At 38.3% G+C, this 22,309-nt stretch overlaps 1 protein-coding gene across 1 annotated transcript; it reads left to right on the forward strand.

Moving 5' to 3' along the window:
* The first annotated feature begins 1,124 nt into the window (after positions 1–1,124).
* On the forward strand, positions 1,125–9,343 carry fbxo30a (F-box protein 30a). The gene is given in 3 exon segments (NM_201151.1): positions 1,125–1,187; positions 3,806–5,861; positions 9,010–9,343. Coding segments are annotated over 2 exon segments (2,223 nt in total). The 5' UTR covers positions 1,125–1,187; positions 3,806–3,842; the 3' UTR covers positions 9,214–9,343.
* The last annotated feature ends 12,966 nt before the right edge of the window (positions 9,344–22,309 follow it).

The raw sequence follows: 22,309 nt of genomic DNA on the forward strand, positions 1-22,309 counted from the left end.
TTTTTTTTTTCATTTTTATTGTTAAGACATAAAATACTGTTAGGGTTGTTGAACATTTAAAGTTCTAAATCAGCTGTTTTTTCAACAAAAAGACGTGATAGTGTAATTAGAAACTGAATTGGAAATGACCTTATTTTAATATAGTTAGTCGTGAACTGAGGTGGGCCGGTCTGAGGCTTGAAACTCCAGGGCTGAAAAAGAGTCCCACTCCGGCCCTGAGTCTGGCCATTCTCCTCTGACCTCTGGCATCAACACAGCATTTGCGCCCACAGAACTGACGCTCACTGGATATTTTCTCTGTTTCAGACCACTCTCTGTAAACCCTAGAGATGGTTGTGTGAAAATCCAAGTAGATCAGCAGTTTCTGAAATACTCTGACCAGCTCTGGCACTTACAACCATACCACCCCTGCTGAAAAATCCAGCTTAAACCAGCCTAGGCTGGTTGGCTGGTTTTAGCTGGTCGACCAGGCTGGTTATAGAGGGGTTTTGGCCACTTCCAGGCTGGTTTCCAGCCATTTCCAGCCTGGTCTTAGCTGGTCAGGCTGGGAGATGACCAGCTAAAACCAGCTTGACCAGCCTAGACAAGCTGGGAGTCAAGCCAAAACCAGCTATATCCAGCTTAAACCAGGCTGGTCAAGCTGGTTTTAGTTGGATTTGGCAGGTCATTTTCCAGCCTGACCAGCTAAGACCAGGCTGGAAATGGCTGGAAACCCCTTTAAAACCAGGCTGGTAAACCAGCTAAAACCAGCCAACCAACCTAGGCTGGTTTCAGCTGGGTTTTTCTGCAGGGACGTTCAAAGTCACTTTCTTTCTCATTCTGATGCTCAGTTTGAACAGCAGCAGATTATCTTGATCATGTCTACTTTTCTAAATGCATTGAGATGCTACTATGTGATTGGCTGTTCAGTAATGTGCGTTAACAAGTAGCTGGTCAGGTGTACCTAATAAAGTGGCCGGTGAGTAAAGACAGCATGGTGTGTGTGTGTCTCTCTCTCTTTAGTCTCCGCCCATTAATGGGCCTCAGTTCAGTGTATCAGTACAGTGACACACAGATTTCTACAGAAACACAGACAGCATTGAAAACATAATCACTGTCATCATTGTTCTAGATTAAATATATATTAATTATTGATTACAGAAGTTCCTGTCCACATTTAACCACTGAAGACTCGTCACAGATAGACGGTAAGATACTTTTATGTGTGTTTTGCCTAGTTTTATCACCGGCTCTTATCAAATACACCCGGTATTTGATAATATATCAAAATATTTATTTGACCTTTCTCCAACATGATATATGTTCGTCAGACTATATTGTTTATATATTTGTATATGTGTCGTTTATTATTTTATCCTGCTCTTCGCGGCTAGCTTGCTAATGCTAAATGCTTTGTGTTCGTGCCTAACGTTATAACGAATTAAAACACAAACCTGGCACACTATGAGCATACATATGTTTGCGGATGGTTACTTGGGGTTCAATAATTGATTATCTGCCGTTATTTGATCGTGATACTGTCATGTTCATGCTGTCAATCGTTTTACTTCAGTTAGAAAGAACAACAAAAGCTGCATCAGGTTACATTTTTAGGAGTTTGACTGGATTGAGTGCACCGGTGAAATGCGTTGGCTTCATGTCAAATTTAGGAAACATTTCACGTTTAGTGTAAGATTATATTTAGGATCATATCTTGTTCATGATTATTAGGATCATCGTAGGACGTTTACGAGCATATCATGTTTTGGATGATAGGAGTCGTGCCATATTTGGGATCAAGTCGTTATTATGATCAGTAGGATCTACGGGTTGTAGACCCTTGAAGAGTAAAGCAGCTGTCAGCCATCAATTTTGGCAAACTTTGTAATTAACATTAAAATAAATACTTGAATTGATACGGTTTTACTATTTATCTGTTTTATCAATGTAATTTACACTTAATGCACATCACATACAGAAATGGCATGGGATGATGTGAATAATACGTTTGTTAATAAAGTATTTTTATTAAAAAGGCCAAAAATAAATCTAAAAAAATGAAAGAAATAGTAGTTTTATAATATTTTATAAATATATAATATTTTATAATATTGAAATTCTACGGAAGTATCATATTTGGAGAATAAAATATGACATGAATATGATATGATATATGACATGAATATGATATGATATATGACTTGAATATCATATGAAGTTTCCAATCTGTATGATTTTAAATGTTTTTTATGTTTTAATATAAGCTCACAAAGATTTGATTTGTTTTATAGAAAATACAGTAAAGCTGTGAGATTGGGTTATATTGCAGTATTTAATAACTGTGTTTTATTGAATGTAGTATAACCTTGTACTTTTGTGGTTTAAAGCTGAATTTTAAGCATGAATAATCTTCAGTGTTGCATAATCCTTTAAATATTCAAACATTTGTTGTTGTTGTTGTTGTTGTTGTTGTCATTGTCAGTTTGGAAAACTTATACAACAATATCAAAAGCACCATTAAAAATGTATTTACTGTTCTTCAACATAATAAATTGTTTAAGAGTAAAAGTAAATGCATTTATAATGCAAAAAGGAAATAATAAATAATTCTAAAAGTAAAAGTATCACAGTTTCCACAATTCTATGAAGCAAGTAAAAAAATCAGCACTTATAAGAATCATTATTAGTGATTTTGTACCAATAATTACATGATCACAGTAGAAGAGCAAGTCATATTATAATGGTTTATGAAGAATCACTGCTGTCTGGAGTAAGGATGATTATCACAGTAATGAGTTTGAAACTACATTCAACAAGTCATGTAGTAAATGTTATTAACTCTATTAAAGTTTATACATTATGAATCGTTGTATATTATTAACCTTTTTATTATTATTATTATTATTATAAATGAACCTATTAAATTCCATACAGGACTGAGTTGCACTCCATAGTTTTTGTAGAGCATGGCTAAAAATCATCAGCTAAATATCATCTGCTCAACTTTGAACCCCACTGAAACCCACACTAATCCTTGAGTTCTTGCTGACATGCCTGACTGTCATGTTTTGGTTCTTACTGACACACCATATACATGCTGCATGTTGTAATCACTTATAAGTGATTGCTTGTGCAACTATGCCATATTGCATATGAACATTAAATTCCAAACACCTATGTGTTGAAAACATCCTCAGATGTGTTTTGCTGTTTCAAAAGAAGCCATCACAAGACATGTAGAAGGCAGACACTCTGGCATTGTACACAAACATTTCACAATGTTTATGCCCAGCTGGTATTACTAGGGTTATGTTGAAAGTCAGCTTGATAATTCGAAGCTTACACCACAGCATGACTGACCCCCCGCCTTTGCCCAACTGACTCAGACAGTTTGCATTTAGGTCATGCCGGCTGGATCTAACTGCACATGTCCAGCCAAGCCCTGTCATGTTGGAGAGAAGCTTCTTGAATGACTCTGCAAGATCCAAATGGTGGTGTTTCTTTTGAGTGGAAGCCATGATTGATTCCTGTAACATACCGTTCACAAACAAGGGGTCATGTTCCATCTTAGTCTTCGAAGAACTGGCGTGACCGTGCAACTCAAGTAGAGTTGTGAAATGGCAATAAAACAGCTTAGTAATTTGGTAAACATACTGCAAGAGAGGGCTGTGTGGTCTGATTTATACTTATCCCTTTTAGGGAATGGCGGGACTCTCCACATGAATGGAAGAGATTTAAGCCATGCAATGTTGTAGACAGACACCCCACATGTGTGTCTACAATAGAAAATATAGGTCTAATGATCTGTTTTCTTTTTTTTCCACAGTGGGAAACATCTTTTAGTTAATTGACTATTAACTGCAATGGAGGAGCTTCATATCCATTGCCTGAAATGTGTCAACCGGCGATGTATGATAAGACCTGAAGCTAGCGTTTCCTGTGACCTCATGGGTTGCCCTCTGGTATGTGGGGCAGTTTTCCACTCATGCAAACTGAATGAACACCGCTTACTGTGTCCGTACGAAAGAGTCCCGTGTCTGAACCGCGGATTTGGATGTCCATTTACCCTTGCCAGGGTCAAAATGGCACAGCATCTTGAGACATGCCCAGCCAGCGTTGTGTGTTGCACAATGGAATGGAACCGATGGCCAGTAAGTTACGCAGATCGCAAATCCTATGAGAACCTGAGCAAAGAAGTTTGTGATGTGGAGCAGCTCGATATGGCTTTGGCCCTTCAGGATCAGCGTATGTTGCTGGAGTCACTTAAAGTGGCGACCACCGTGACAAAAGCTCTGGAAGAACAAAATCTGGACAATTCCAGCCCACAAGAGTCAGATCGTGAAAATGATTTGGTGATTGATGATTTGAATGAAGTGGTTGAGGGAACATATAATGAACCTTTCCAGGATTCAGTGGAAGATAGAAGCTTCAATGCCAATTTAGATATTCTCAATAGTCCAAGTGATATTGACTTGATTGTGGACCATATCAGTGGTGAGGAACAGAATGAAGCTTGCAGTAGTGTCAGAGATGTGAATGGAGACTTAAGGAATGACACGACAAAGGAAAGTGACACTGATTCGGATTCTGATCTGGGAGCAGTAGGTGGAGCTGACTGTGCTTTCCCAGTGGACCTTGAGGAAGGAGATGATTGGTTGGAGACCAGCGGATGCAGTGAATCTTCTGAAGAGGAAGGTGAACTGACTGATGGGATAGAACTCAATGGGCTTCATAATGAAGTGATTGGTGACAACCACCAGGTCAGACTTGAAAGCGTCAATCGTTCCTCAAACATTAGTCAGGCTTTACCTGATCATTCCATACCTGTTCCAGAAGTGGCACAGTTGCCCCAACGATCTCTTCCATTGCCTATCCCACTGCCTAACCTGATGCACAACAATCTTCTGCACCCTTTGCCTTTTAGATATGAGGACCGATGGCTGGAGCGCAAGTTGGAGAATCTCCAGCTACTGCGAAGCATGGGCTTGTTTACAATCAATGGGCGAAGGACTCTGTTTTCAGATCCTTATTTTTTTAAATCCAAAATGGAGGACAAAGCAGTAGACACGTCAGACCTTGATGTGGCAGATGATCCAATGGGTCTCCACGGCATTGACCTGATCACTGCTGCCCTGCTCTTCTGTTTGGGGGACTCACCTGGAGGTAGGGGCATCTCGGACAGTCGCTTTGTAGATGGATATCGCATAGACTTTGGTACACAGACCTTCTCCCTCCCTTCTGCCATATTGGCTACCAGCACCATGGTAGGCGACATAGCCTCAGCATCAGCCTGTGACCATGCAAGTCCGCAGCTGTCCAACCCAAGTCCATTTCACACACTCAGGTTAGACCTCGTTCTGGAGTGTGTGGCTCGCTATCAAACTAAACAGCGCTCGATGTTCACTTTCGTGTGTGGACAGCTGTTTCGCAGGGATGAATTCTCCTCTCATTTCAAGAACGTCCATGGGGACATCCATGCTGGTCTTAATGGGTGGATGGAGCAAAGGTGCCCTTTGGCGTATTACGGCTGCACCTACTCACAAAGAAGGTTCTGTCCATCAGTACAAGGTTTCAGAATTATTCATGACAGACACTTAGGCTCTTTTGGAGTACAACCTGGGTTAGCAGAAGGTGAACCTTTATCCAAAATCAACATTTGTCAATCTAAGTCCCACTGTGACCACCTTAGCGACTTGCCCTTTGAGTTACTTCAGCACATTGCAAGCTTCTTGGATGGCTTCAGCCTTTGTCAACTCTCTCGAGTGTCTCGCACTATGAGGGATGTGTGTGCCAGTTTACTTCAATCCCGTGGCATGGTGGTCCTGATCTGGGAAAAGATAAAGCAAGCTGATGGAAACTCATCCTGGCAGATACAAGACAAGGTAAATCAGAGAGTATTCATCTTTTCTGTTCAGATACCCTCATTCACTATTCCCAACATTAGTTCACTAATATAGTTCACTTAAAGGAGTGAATGAAAGCGAGAGTGATTTGGAGCACCAGAAGGGATGCCTTTTGTTTGTGCTTTGCTGGTTGATAAATTTTCAACTACTTTGTCAGACCGTGTGACAGTTATTTAATAATTAGCAGGACTCGAAATTAACTTTTTTACTTGGTAGCACCGGTGCTCCCAACTTCAAAAATTTAGGAGCACCAGAAAAAATTTAGGAGCACCAGAAAAAAATTAGTAGCACCAGAAAAGATTTAGGAGCACCCTCCAAAAATGAATTGAGTACCGCTGCAAATTGTATATTAAGGGATTTTATGTATTTTAATACAACATCAATTAGGACTAACTAAAAACAGAAAGAACTATCTAACTAATGCTGAGATTACATTGTTATTCGTGTCCATTAATTCCAAAATGAATGTCGAATAATTATAAAATATTAATGATGATGAAAATGACAATAATAATAACACTGAATTACATTTCTTAACATCATGCTGTCTTAAATGTGCTTGAATGCAAGTTATCTGCTATAAAAATCTGTTATTTTATGAAAAATAATTGTATAGTTTGCATCAAACACAAATGAAGCATTGCAGTAAGAAATATATATTTTGTACTGCTGTTTATAATATGCATGTCAGTTTAATAAATAATATTTCTGCTACAAAACAAACAAAAGATTATAATAAATAATTAAATTCAAGGCTGAAAGCTGCAAAACAGTCATCAGTAACCAAATAAAAAAATAATATACACCTCAAGAAAGAATAGACATAAGAAAGTAAGTAAAGTCTCACTTCTATCACTCTTAAAAAGTTTTGGTGTCAGTTTGTGTCAATTTAAATGTTCAGTCTGAGCTGATTTTCATTTTTCTGTGTTTGTGAAAAGCAGGCGAGTCAGCCGACCCAATTTTTGAGCAGGTTGAGCAGGATTCTTGCGATGACCACCGGCGCAATACCGCTGTTTGTTATGAGCCGCAGTTTCAGTGTAAACTTAGTAAAGGCGAGCTTCTTTGGCGATGATACAGTATTAGATTTGACTTTTACCGGGCATTTGCGCTGAACACACAGTGAATGCAACGCATCGAGATTCGGGCGCCTTCTCCGAAAAGCACGTACTCGATTGATGTCAGCTGGCGGATCAATATTCACCACGTCATGATCGCTCTCATCTGCACCTCAACTTTAGGTGGGGTTTGCAAACCTGTGTGCTTTAAGTTTTCACTCTTCAGCCGTTTGCATTTCCCGTGGTCATAAAAGCTCCTTCCCTGTCATCTGACAGCGGAATACCTTGAGTGATTGACAGCTAATATATACCAATATAGCGGCAGGGAAGAGTGATTCAGCACGTTTTTAGAAAAAATCAAAACAGGTTGCACTACAACTATTATTTGCAGTCGCACTAATGCTCCCAAGTATATTATGAGGTCGCATAGATTAATTTTCGGGCGCATATGCAACCAAAATAGTCGCAATTTCGATTCCTGCTTAGCTAGCTGTCTATTACTAAACAAAGTATTTCGATTCCTGTCATGTATTCAAACATTACTTTTTATATTTAAATCTACACTGATAGGATTCTGCTCTGTTTTCCATCTTGTGGTGAGATACGGAAATTAATTTGCCACTTGAACTCTCACTGTGTATTTTGGGTATTCTATAGCTTTTGAATGTGCATGGGTACTGCACTGTTATTGCGTTGCATTATAGGATCAAGTGAGTGACCATCCAAACACCCCACTCCCCCTGTCTCAGCAGGGTGTTTTCACACCTCTAGTTAGGGAAAAAAAATCAGAAAAGTTGGTGAGTCCAGCTTTGTTTAGGTGTGAGTGGCGAAATAGGGACAGGTTTGCATGAAAAGGGGAGTTTCAGTACGAGCATGAGCTGATTTTCACAAAGGCAAAACAAACGCAGACGCAGGAAAGAAATCAGTGCCTATGTTTACATGGACAATTGTAATTGAATTATTTGGCAAATTATTAAAACATTTTCTACATGCCCCCTGTAACAATCAAGCTATTGGATGCTAGGAACTGCTGGGAGAGTGTAGTTTTAATGGAATGTTTAATACCGCATGCGATATGAGAGAAAAAAAAAACCCTCCAAATTTCTTGGTAACTTAGATGCACTCGGTAGGTAATGTCAGAAAGCCGTGTGTGTATAGACTATGCTGTCACAAAATGCAGCGAAAATCCTACTTGACGGTAGTTTGATTAAGGTGTTTACATGTTTACACTTAGAGAGCAGCATTTACAGCTGAACTTTCAGCCCATAATATTGTAGTGATATTAACATATTGTAAACTTTGCCTCTGAATAAACATAAATAAAGAACACTGATCGCACATTTACCAAATCTGTAGAGAGGACAACCAACACCAACTGGAACCGCGTCTTTTTTAAATGGAGATGAGTGGCAAATCTGCATTTCACCATTTCCAGATGTGAAAAGCTCTCGGGTAAAAAATGTTTCTTACAAACATAAGTTTGTCGCATGTTAGCAGACCACTGTAATCCCGTGAGGACTACACGCGAGTCCAACTGTACTCTCATAGCAGGGAAATGAAAACAAAATCTTCGCTGCAGCACATTTACAAACGTAACATTGATGACCCATGTCTCCAAACTATTCTTCTTTTACTTGTTATACGTTTGGCAACACAACGTGGCATCTCTCTGCCGTCTCAACATCGTAACAGGTAAAAACAGTCTACGAAGCTATATCATGCATATAAGGAACTTGCACATCATACACAACAAAGCGCGCTGATTGGTTCGAACCAAGTCTATCTCTTGAATTAATGATGAAAAATCAAAGACGTCATGTTGTACCTGTTAGTACAGACAGCCAATCTACACGCTGGAATTTACACAATGGTCAAATCACTGTGCTTCTAATTTTCTTTTCAAACTGGAAGAACGAATTTGCCGGAAATAACTTAAAAAAACAATTTTCACTTTTTTTGTGAAATATATGTGTCCTAATAGTTTTTATAGCAACATGTGACACATATATGACTGTCAACATCTCAAAAAAAGTGCTTTGGTGTTTCATAATGTTGTTTGTTGTTTGTTTTAGGTGTGGAGGTTCAGTACAGCGTTTGACACTGTGAACGAGTGGAAGTTTGCCAACATTTCCAGCATGGCCGACCACCTCAAGACATGCAAGTTTAACACAATAGCGCGGCGAGAAGAGGCAATCCCGCTCCCATGCATGAGTTTCACAAGAGAACTTACGAAAGAGGGACGCTCACTACGTTCTGTTCTTAAACCAGTGATATAGACTATAGTCGGATTTTGTTTTATAATACAACATGCCTTATGTGTTTGAGTGAGTGGTAGGATTTTTTTGTTTCAACAGTCATTAACACAAGCCTCAACTTAATAAACTACTTTTGGAAGATGTTTTTTTATGAACGATATCAACCTGTTGACGTGTTATCTACCTGTACTCATTGATGAAGGTTGTGCTGAGTTTTTTGATACAGTATATTCAGTTATATTCATTAGTTGCGATATGTAGCTTCAAAATTGAAACATTGAATTGTTAAATGGCGATGACCAAATGGAAAACCATTGTCTATTTTGGTAATGCACGAAGACACGATGGATGTGTTTCTTGTAGATCAGTGGTTCTCAACTAGATTTACTTTTGGACCTTAATTTACATGAAATCATGACCATACACTAAGCATGTCCAAACTCGGTCCTGGAGGGCTGGTGTTCTGCAACGTTTAGTTCCAACCCCAATCAGACACACCTGGGTTAGCTAATCAAGCTCTTACTAGGCTTTCTAGAAACATCTTTGCAGGTGTGTCGTGGCAAGTAGGAGCTAAAATCTGCAGGACGCTGGCGCTCCAGGACTGAGTTTTTACACCCCTGCCATACACAACACTGAGTATGACCCATATTTACTGTTGCCTTGTTCATGTTTTTTTTTTATACCTTTGGCATTTAATTTGATAGATGAATTTACTTCAAAATGCAGAGTTGGATATATTGGATATACAGCAATATAAGATACGTTTATAATTATAATAATATTCATCTAACCATCCCACCAATGCCCATCTATATGCTTAATTAGATTTGTTGGTATCACTTTATTTTGATGGTCCCTTTAATTTAAGATACTGCATCTACAAGCCAACTAATTCTCAGTAGCTTATAAGTAGACTGTTAGGTTGGGGTTATGGTAAGTGTAAATTGACATGTTCATGCAGTTTCTTATAGTCAGTTAAATATGCTGAAGGAGCAGTATCAACAGATATTAAGCAGACAGTCTAATAATAGTCAAGTGAGAAGTAATTGGCATGTGGTTCAATGCAACTTTTAGTCAATAAATTATGCAATAGGGCTGCTCGATTTTGGGAAAAATCATAATCACGATTATTCAAAATGATTATCAATTGAAGTCAAAATTATTAGCGCTCCTGAGATTTTTTTTTAAATAACTATTTCCATAATTGCGTTTAACACAGAGCAAGGAATTTTAACAGTATTTCCTTTAATATTTTTTTTTCTAGTCTTATTTGTTTTATTTTAGCTAGAATAAAAGCAGGTTTAAATATTTTGAAACCCATTTTAAGGTCAATGTTATTAGCCCCCTTAAGCAATATATTTTTGATTGTCTGCAGAAGAATCTTCTGTTATACAGTGACTTGCCTAATTACTCTAATTAAGCCTTTGAACTGCACTTTAATCTGAATGCTTTTATTTTGAAAAATATCTAGTAAAATCTTATGTGCTGTCATCATGGCAACCATAAAAGAAATCAGTAATTAGAAATGAGATATCAATACTATTATGTTCAGAAATAATTTCTGGAAAAAAAAAAATTCTTTCCATTAAACAGAAATTGGACAGGAAAAGGGTTGCTAATATTCAGGAGGGCTAATTATTCTGACTTTAACTTCATTTATACAGTCATTTTCCACCCTGCAGAGGAAAGAGAAATAAATACAATAGAATAGAAATATGAAACAAACTAAGCTTTCAGCATCTTCCCCCTAAGAAAAACACTTTAGCTACAAAAAATCTTCAGTCAAGAGCAGTGAGGGGTTTTCTCCTTGTTGTTTGGTTAATGATAAAAACAGTCTGCAGCAGGGATATTTCGCGCGGTCACTTGAATAGTTTCTCTTTCACGTCTTTTGATCCTCAACTCGTTTGTTTATTACACAAATGAGGGTTAATATGAATAATCTCCAAACACTGCAATTTGACACCTATTTGACCATTAAAGCGCTCACGTTAAGATGACTTTAGATGTCTGCGCTCCTCTGCTCGTCTCAGTGTGCGAATGAGACCGAATGCTGACCGGCCGCATGCTTCTGTGTGTGCGCACTGCACACACACACATAAGCACGCGGTCTTTCGCGCTTTTAAAAGCAACAAATATGTACAGCTGGAAAGGGGGCGGTATATGATGCAATAATCGTTTATCTCGATTCATGCTTTTTCATAATCGATTTAAAGCCGAAATCGGATTTTCGATTAATTGCACAGCCCTAGCAAAAGGGACCATCAAAATAATGCTACCGATTTGTGAATTCACATTTAGCATAGTTTTTCCCCTTCTGTCACAGAACGGACCTGCAATCCACCAGTTAAGCACCACTGATGTAGACACGCTCCTGATTTTGCACAGGTATATAAATAACAGTCTTAGGTATTTTCCTTTTTACCAGTTTGTCAACGCATAACAGATGTATCATGATTTCCAGTTGTTAGCGAAATACAACATTGTTCATGATCACTTCCAATGGTTATTCTTCTGTCTTCTGTAAAATACACATTTATGTAAATGTACTGTATCTGTGTCAATAGCTTTAACCTTCTTTGCTTTTTACAATCTTCCTGATCATAAGTCACTGCACAAAACCTGCAGGACAGGTACAAAAACTGCAGCTGTAGGGTTCACTCAATGCACATGGTGCATGTGCAGATCTACATCTCTGTTTCTCAGGGGTTAAAGCGTATGCCATTACAGATCGTTTATGTGTGAGAAACTTGATTTGAACTTGTGATTCTCTTCAACTTTTAAAGGTTAAAACAGTTTACACTTCCTGAAGAGTTCGATTTTACTGTATCTTTACAGGTGTGCAATTCCAGTGTTTGAGTTTGCTGACGTTCTGAAGGGTTGCAATATTTTTTACCTGCCAAGAAAGCAGTTTTTACCCAGCGAGATTTAATTGATTTTAATGTTTAAAAGCAGGGCCGGACTGGGACAAAAATTCAGCCCTGGCACTGTTGCCAAACCAGCCCACATTAGCACACCGACACAGCCCCATCCACGGACACGCACATTCACTATTTATTTTGGTGTGAAGATGGTAAAATAATATGACATTCTTGCCAGATTTTGATTATGTCCGGGTAACCTTGGATTGGGTCGGCCCATTTTGAAAGGAGGCGGCAGTTGCCGATTGGGCCAAATGCTTAACATTTATTATTATTATTTTTATTATCATCTCATCTTTATTATCAATTATCATCTTTATCATCTTTATTATCAATATCACATCTAGCAAGAGATAAATGGTGCCTGCACTTAAAAACAATACATACTAAAAAAAAAACTGACCGGCCCAGATTTCAAAATTGGTCCGGCCCTTCTGGCATTTGCCAGAATTGTCAGATGGCCAGTCCGCCCCTGTTTAAAAGATGTCTAACAGATTTCCAAAGATAAATGTCTTCGCAGTAATAAATGTGTGCTGTCAGTGAAAATCTAATAGAGGTCTTACAATAATCCAAAAATAGACTAGTCATCAAATAGACAGGAATGAATTGCACTATTGTTAGAGCTCTGACAGGACAGATTGTGTTTTAACCAAGACATTTATGTTTGGACGTCTTTAATAAACAAAATTGCTTGTCAGGAATTAGCTGGGATATTTTACTCTGTGTGCTTTTCTGTGAAGTATGACAGCTCTGATATTTAAGTGACAAAACTAGAGCAATTTTCAGAAACTTGGGAGTTTCTGAATAATCTATTTCTAGCATCTTTGAAAAACCAGCTTATTACTTCAGAGATTACATCAGTCGATGTCTTTTTCTGCAGTGAGGTTTTTCCCCTAAGGATCAAAATGCTTTCATATGTTGGCGTAAACTGTGTGGGAGCCATATTCTGTGTTTGAATTTATTTAAGTCTATTTACTCTATAGGTTTTCCAGCTATGTATGCATTTGCGTATGAGGGGACTCAGGGTATTCGAAGAAGAGCTGAGGACAAGTTTAGATTGGTTTGTGTTTACTATGTGGTTGCCATTTTATTTCCATTTGATCAATTCACTGTCATCTCCATTTGTAATCGAGTTTTGTGGTTTTGTATAACCCCATGCATGTTAACACCCCCTTTTTATTGTAAATAATTAAAGCGTTTGTCAATCTGGTTTAACTAACCTAAACATTTGTTTCATATGTATCATCATTTGCATTTTTTATATATTATTTAATAAAGTGTGAAGAAACCAGTGTTGCCTGTGTGCTGTTTTTATGCAGACATGCAGTGTCAAAAATGTAAAAATCATTATGTAAATTCACCATTGTGATGTTAGTCCTGTAATGAGTGGATAATGCTTTGCTTAACTGATCACTTTAAGGCATTGAAATATAAAAATCACACTCTAATGTGTAACAAGTCCACATTTATCACTAAATTACGTGATGGGGCTTTGATTTTGCAGATATGTCATGATAAAAGCTCTCTAACACTAAGTAACAATTCACACCATTTACAACAGGCTTATGACCAGCCTAAAATTAAGATATAGCACTTATAAAGTATGATCTTATTTTATATCCCTACCTAACACCTAAACCCAACTACTGCCTTATAACTATTAATAAGCTGCTAATTAGTTTGATGAAGAAAACAATGTTGGCTGTGTGCTGTTTTTGTTAAAAATGTAAAAATCATTACACAAATTCGCTATTGTGAGGTCAATCATGTAATGGGTGGATAATGCTTTGCTTAACTAATTACTTTAAAGCGTTGAAATATTAAAAGCACTGTCTAATAGGTAACAAATCCACATTTATCACTAAATTACATGATTGGGCTTGATTTTACATGGCCAGCCTAAAATTAAGATAACTATTTAGCACTTATGCTAAAATACGTATGATGTTATATTACATCCCTACACAATAACCCGACTACTATCTTAACTATTAATAAGCAGCTTAGTAGTTTGTTGAGGTGATTTCAAGAGTTTACACTTAGCTGATGATTGATAGTAAAGCTAGTTTGGCGTGCTGTCCCGGGAGAGAGCCCTGAGCTTATAAGATCCTCGAGCCCTGGGCTCCCTCCCGTTGCAAGGCGAGAGGGGAGTTTGAGCTCAGGTAGATCTCGATGACTCTCCCTCTTGCTTGTTGTAGCTAAGTGTCAGATATGGATGCTGAAAGGTGTACACAGAGGTTAGCTAATGTATTTTGATTAATTATTTAGAGTGCTTGTTTTTGAACTGTGGGAGGAAACCGGAGGCCCCTAGGAAAACCCACGCGACCACGGGGAGAACAAGCAAACTCCGCACAGAAATGCCATGTGGTTTGTAAAGGAATTAAACCAGGGGCATTCTTGCTGTGAGGCAACAGCGCTAATCGCTGGCCACCGTGACGCCTGTTTGAAAGGAGGGAAAGTAGGCTTGGGTGGGGGGGGTTTCTTCAAGACGAAGATATTGAGATGAGAAAAGTCTGGTTATTTATAGTGAGTTAAGGATCGTCTGATAGGATAATCAGTCATTAGCTAAAGTTGGAACAGCTGTGAACAATCATAAGCACGTGATCCTCTCGAAATTTGTTTATGAATAAACTTCACTTAAGTCTTGGTTTGATAAACCAAGTGTCAAAAATTTATAAATAAGTATGCAAATTTGGGGTATTAAAAGTTGAGGTATTAAAAGTACTCATTTATCACAAAATTACACGATGGGTCTTTGATTTTTACAGATATTTCATTATAAAAGCTATCTGTAACACTTTAACAATTTACATCATGTACAACTGGCTTATCCCTGCTAAAAAAACTGTTTAAGCTGGCTGGCTGGTTTTAGCTGGTTGACCAGCCTGGTTTTAGAGTAATTCTGGGCATTTCCATGGTGGTTTTCAGCTGGTCAGGCTGGAAAATTACCAGCTAAAGTCAGCTTGATCAGCCTGGTTTACGCTTGAAATAGCTGGTTTTGGCTCGGCTCCCAACCTAGTCTTGTCAAACTGGTTTTAGCTGGTCATCTGCCAACCTAGCCAGCTAAGACCAGGCTGGAAATGGCTAGAAACCAGCCTTGAATGGCCAAAACCCCTCTAAAACCAGGCTGGTCGACCAGCTAAAACCAGCCTAAGCTGGTTTAAGCTGTTTTTTTCAGCTGTGATATTAAAGGCGCTCTCTAATATTTATCGAATCTACATTTATCACTCAATTACATTATGGGGCTTTGATTTTACAGATAAAATTTCAAAATAAAAGAGATCGGTGACGCTTTTTAAATAACTATTCACACCATTTACAACTGGTTTATATTCAGCCTAATATGAATTGTTTATCAAGACTTATGAAGTGAAATATGCTCCGGTTTTCCCAACGGTCCAAAGACATGCACTAAAGGTGAATTGGGTAAGTTAAATTGTCCGTAGTGCATGTGTGTGAATGAGAGTGTATGGGTGTTTCCCAGTGATGGGTTGCAGCTGGAAGGGCATCCGCTGCGTAAAACATGCTGGCGATTAATAAAGGTACTAAGACGAAAAGAAAATGAATGAAGTAAAAATAATAAAAGCACTTTCTAATATTTAACGAATCTACATTTCTCACTAAATTACATGATGGGGCTTTGATTTTACTGATTATATTTCATAATAAAATCTATCAGAGACACTTTTTAAGTAACAATTCACACCATTTACAACTGGTTTATGGGCAACCTAAAATTAAGATATTGACTGTTTATTAGCACTTATAAAGTAGGATCTTAATTTACATCCCCAAACCCAACTACTTATAAATATTAATAAGCAGCTAATTAGTAGTTTGATGAAGAAGCCAATGTTGCCTGTGTGCTGTTTTAATGCAGACAACCAAGTGTAAAAAATGTAAAAAATAATTAAAATAAAAAAAAATCATTACACAAATTCGTCATTGTATCATTAAAGTATTGAAATATTAAAATCACTCTCTAATATATAACAAATTCACATTTATCACTAAATTACATGACAGGCTTTGATTTTACATGGCCAGCCTAAAAACAAAAAAAAAACTGTTTATTAGCACTTAACATCCTATTTTACATCCCTAAGCAATACTTACCCTTATGAAAAAAGCAGCATAGGCTGGTTGGCTGATTTTAGCTGGATGACCAGCCTAGATTTAGCCATTTCCAGGCTTTTTTCCAACCGGGTCTTAGGTAGTCAGGCTGAGAGATGATCAGATGAAATCAGCTATGTCCAAACCAGGCTGATCAAGCTGGCTTTAGCTTGTTTTTGCTGCTCATTTTCCACCCTGACCAGCTAAAACCAGGCAGGAAATGGCTGAAACCAGCCTGGAAATGGCCAAAACCCCTCTTAAACCAGGCCTATAGGCTGGATTAAATTGTTTTTATTCCAGCAGGGTAACTATGTTATATTAGTACTTTGTTGAGGTAAATAAGTCTACCTGGTTTGAAAAATCAAGTGTCAAAAATGTAAAAATCATAATGCAAGTTTGACATTGTGAAGTCAAAAATGCTGTGGACGTATAATGCTTTGCTATAACTACATTTGAGTATTGAGATATTATTTATAAAGCTATTTGTAACAAGTAACAATTCACAGCTTTACCATGGCTTATGGCCAGCCTTTGAACTGTTTATTCAACTGTTTATTACCACTTATAAAGTATTACATACCTGCACAATACCTCAACCCAGCTAGGCTACTACCTTAACTTTAGTGGACTAGTTGCTAAACATCCTAGCTAATGGTTTGCTAATAGCGTGAATTGTACGTTACAAAAATAAAATGTTACCAACCTATAATTTCACCACCAGATGGCCCTGTTGCAATTCAGAAATCCAAAAATAGACGTTGCATTTACTCTAATGATCTTAGTCCGAAGACTTTTAACGTTCATTAAAGTTATTTTGATTGAGTAGGCAATATCACTCATGAGGCGATACGCGGGAAAACACGATGAGTCTGCTATTTTCAGCCTCTATCTCAGGATAATTTCACCTCTGCACAGAAATACTCACCATGACAAATGTCCTGAAGGGATACAGGGCTGATGGGGGCTCATCTGCTTCAGTAACCCTAATGGAAATTGGCTTCTCAGGAGAGGTTTCGACAGACAGGTAATATAACCTCAACATCACCCAAATCCTTTTGCAAAACAAAGAAAAACTGCATTTTGGGAGCAACAGTGTTCTTCAATTATTGATGCGTGATTTCTATCTTTAAAGAGAGAATTTAATCCCATTTTTGAAGCCGTTACACCACGAAAGAGTTTACACATCTATTGTCTGATCTGCATTAATTTGGCTATTATGTAATACCATAATTAGGAATTATATAACGAATGAGCGGGATTCCTTAATTAAACACGCATTAAAGAAACGTTTTTATCATCTAAATCAAAAAGAGGAAAATGAAAAGTCTTTAGTTTTGTATGGTCAGATTTAATGGCATCCTGGTTTTAGCACAGCATTATGTGAGAAAAACAGCAGTGTAGCTGAGACAATAAATGACATCCTGCACAATTAATTAATCAGGCCTTGTTGTTTGAGACAGTTCATGAGTAATCATTTAATTAAATAATGTAAGCATTAAAATATCAATATATACAGAAGGAACGTTTGAGACAAAAATGCTAAGTTTAATGATGATGTTTTTCACAACAGCAGCATGAGCAAACTAGTAAAGGGACAGTTTTGATAAAGAAAAACATTGATGTATGTAAATATATAAGTTTTATATGGACTAAATTTACATACACTTACCAACCACTTTATTAGGTACACCTTACTAGTACCGAGTTGGACCCGCTTTTGCCTTCAGAACTACCTTAATCTTTTGTGGCATGGATTCGACAAGGTACTGGAAATATTCCTCAGAGTTTTAGCTCCATATTGACATGATAGCATCACGCAGTGGAAGCAGTTTTGTCGGCTGCACATCCATGTGAATCTCCCATTTCACCACATCCAAGCAAAATAATCTGCCAATGGGGTGAGCAAATTAATCTTGTTTTTTCTTTTGACGTAAGATTATTTTGATTTCCCCATTGGCAGATTATTATGCTTGTTTTAAGGAAAAACTGACTTAATATTGGGATAATATTTCTCAAAACAAGACAATTTGTTTTGCTTGTTTAGAAAATTCTTCTTGATTTAGGAATTTTTAGATATTTGGACTAGAAACAAGACAAAAAATCTAAGTAAGAAAAGCATTTTTTGTAGTGTATCTTGTTGAATCTGTGTTTTGAAGGATTAAGGCAGTTCTGAGGGCAAAAGAGGGTCCAACTAAGTACTAGTAAGGTGTTCCTAAAAAACTGGCTGGTGAGTGTATATTGTTTCAGTAATCATATTATAAATAAAAATGTAGGAAACACCCACAATTTCCAAATAATAATAATAGTAAAGACTTTCCTCATATCTATTTTTTTAAACTCTTGTTGCTTACGCCTTATATGCAAAACAGTGCAAAATCAAAATTGAAGGGTGCACACATTACAGCAGACTCTGCATTGCTCTGAACTGATTGTCATGGTGAGTTCAGGTTTGTGTAGATTTCTATCAGCGTTGTTATTAAAGCATGACGGCAGTGGCGTGGGGGTTTGATCGGCGAGCGATCTGTCTTTATGGTCATCCTCGAGCGAACAAACACATCTGCGCTGAGCTCTTATCAGCTTGAGGAGCAGAAGACGGAGATGATGAAAGTCCTGTCACACTAAAACTACATCAGTCATCTTGGTGTGGGGTCTGAGATGCTCTAACACGGACTTTGTAGAAGAAAATGTTATGCACAAACTTCCCAGGCCTCCGCTGTCTCGTCTGATTGAAGAAGAGAATCATGTGAAGTCGCCGAGAACATCCTCAGACCTAAAAGAGAAAGATACTAGATTAAATCTTACAGTTTTGAAAGTGTTCAGTGAAATATCCTGCTTAATATTTTCCTGTCTGTAAGTTTAATCTGCAATTGCCAGAGGTATTTTTACAACACAGGCTCATTCTGAAAACGTAGTCCCGTAGACGTTTCTGGAGACCGCGAATTATGTAGCCGGAGGTACGTATGGCTGCATTAAATTTTTTTTAAGCGAACGCTATGGAGCGGTATGACGCCGTTTCTTTTGCCGCTTAACGGCCGGCTGACCGCTTACCTCCATGTGGGGGGCTTTCCCGCCGCAACCAGTTTGTCCAGTTAGCTTGTCGTGTACATCGGCAGACTTGAGATGCAAAGAGGAGTTGACGACGACAATGACAACTAGATTCGAGTCCGTGAAAGAACGGATCCAGAAATCAGGTAAGACAATAACAGAATCTAAAAAATAAAATGAACAAATAAACAACAGGGTGGGAATGTGGTAAAATCTGAAATTGTGGTAAAAATCAGACGAGGGCTTTTCTTTTTCTGGACTTTTGTAAACCATCGGTTGAGTTTAGGGAAGTAAGCAGGTGGGCGGGTCAATTGGTAAAATTGGTTGGGTTTAGGAAAAGAGGAGGGTGGATCGGTTGATTGGCCGGTCGCCCAGTCAATCATTCAGTCGGTCGACAGTGGCCTCTGGTTTGGACCGTTGGTCACAAACTGCACTCGCTAGAGACATTCGAGATACGAAAAAGCGCACACATCGGCCTCTCGCGGATTTGCAAAAACAAAAACTGCAAAAATACGTACCTCCTATCTTCAGAACACAAAATGTGATACTTTAGATGAAATCCTGGAGCTCTCTGAACCTCCATAAACCTCTCTGAACTCAAAAAGTGACCCTTTTAACTGGTTTTGTGTTCAAGGATCACAATTGAGCCATACTTAAAGGTTCAGGACACCCTGGATAACTTTTTTTTTATATTAACAGATGTGTGTGTGTTGAGCATCAGTTAAGACAATGTTAGCACCTGTCAGCTTTGATTGTGGGGAAAACTGGATAATTTTGTGCTTTTGTCAGCTAATTTCAGCTTCCGGGTTTAAAATGATTTTTGGGGCGGGATCAAAATTGGCAACGTAGCGCAGAACTGCAAGTGCACTGATGACGCGTCGGTTTCTCATTATTATTCATAGCGGAGTTTTCTTATCCTATGAGAAGAGCCGGCTGCTTAATTATTCATGAGAGCACGTGCTTTCCGAAAGCAGACCTGCCAGTTTCAAGCAAGCTGTGAGTGAGACACAGACCAACGGCACGCAGTTGCCGTTCATGAAGGCTCGCAAGTGTTTGTTTCCATGATCCACGGGGTTTGTTGCATGTTTTTTCTCCGCGATCCTGTCAGGGCCGATCATACAGCAAAGCTGTGTGTGTGCTGCAAGCATTTTTGTCGGGAGAGCAGTGTGAGAATTGAAGAATGGCAGACGTTGACTTTTATCAGGAGTTCGTTCACATTCAGACACATCGCCGTGCTGCTGTGTTTGCCTAAATCCTCTATATTACCAGCAGGGCTAATGGTTAAAATAGACAGGTCAGGAGACCTGCTCCACTGAGTCTGCATTCAGATCTATAATTTACACACAGGGATCGAGGAAGAATCCTCATTTATAGTGTTTACATGAACACGCTTATCTTTATAATGATATAAATTGTGGTTATGTGTATATGAAATTACAAATAACAAATGTAGCGGGGCATTAAATCACTGTTCATTTCTTTGCATTTTAACTTTGTGAACTATAAACTCATGCGTCTACTCACGGTTTGTGTCTCAGTTTGTGAGCTAACTGTCAACAACAGTTATTCGCTCCCCTTCTCCCCTGCTGGCCACGCCCACTCCTGCCCGATGCTCGCGGAGCTCCACGCCCATTAATCATGCATCTTTTGAAAAAATTCTGAAGTAGACTTTAACCGAAAGTGGGGGGTGTCATGGTCCTTTAAAGTTTGAATGTGTTATTTAGTGGTTGTTATCTCTGAATAACATAGGTTGAAATGTCTGACTGATCAGAATCGAGCATAACAGACAGCTGTGTAATAATAATGAATAAAAGTTCATTGTTTGGACACCTGAAAAGACCTTTTCGTCTTTGAGCAAGTTCCCCTAATAATTCTCAGGATTTCTAAGATTAAGCATGGTGTTATGTGCCTGCACTGAATTACTTCAGATAGATGAAGCAGGTTTATTTTGTGAGGTCAAATATGAAGCGATCACTCATCTGTCTGTTAGTTCTGGTGTCGGTGAGTGACAGGATGATAAACCGTAATGCACATCAGTGAAACCAATCAGCTGCAACTCACATTTGACCTTTTGACAGGTGTGATTCTGGGACAGGTGAGATGGCGCTCGATTCTCTGTCTCTCTGTGTTGATCTGAAAACGGACAGATGTGTGAAAGTTCAGGAAAAAGTGATGCAGGAATCCAACTGTACAATAGTGTGAGAAAGTATTGGGTAAGTTACTTCAAAAACGTGATTAGTCTTATTCATATATTCATTTTTCCTCAGCTTAGTCCATGATTTATCAGGGCCCACCGCAGAGGAATGAACCGCAAACTACTCTGTCATTTACGCAGCAGATGCCCTTCCAGCCACGACCAAGCATTGGGAATGTGAATAATTTCTAATTACATAATTAAATTGTATGTATATTACTTTTCTAATGACTTTCTTCGTTACTCAGTAATTTAATTACTTTACTAAATAGTAAAAATCTTCATTTTAACACATAGACAATAAAATTAAACTCTTTACATTTTAAATTCTTTACATTTGAGTCAAACAGGACCTTTTAGTTTTGTATTTTAAAAAAATTTAATAATTATATATTTGAAACTATTTAACAACTATGTAAGAATGTGTAACAAATATATGCATATTATAAACAATATACACTCACCAGCCACTTTATTAGGTACACCTTACTAGTACCAGGTTGGACCCCCTTTTGCCCTCGGAACTGCCTTAATCCTTCGTGGCATAGATTCAATATTCCTCAGAAATCACGCAGTTGCTGCAGATTTGTCAGCTGCACATCCATAATGTGAATCTCCCATTCCACCACATCCCAAAGGTGCCCTATTGGATTCACACTTTATGACATGGCGTGTTATCCTGCTGCAAGTAGCCCTCAGAAGATGGGCACACTGTGGTCATAAAGGGATGGACATGGTCAGCAACAATACTCATGTAGGCTGTGGCGTTGACACGATGCTCAATTGGTACTAATGGGCCCAAAGTGTGCCAAGAAAATATTCCCCACACCATTACACCATGACCACT

This window comes from Danio rerio, chromosome 17 (assembly GCF_049306965.1).
Source record: "Danio rerio strain Tuebingen ecotype United States chromosome 17, GRCz12tu, whole genome shotgun sequence".
NCBI classification, from domain to species: domain Eukaryota; kingdom Metazoa; phylum Chordata; class Actinopteri; order Cypriniformes; family Danionidae; genus Danio; species Danio rerio.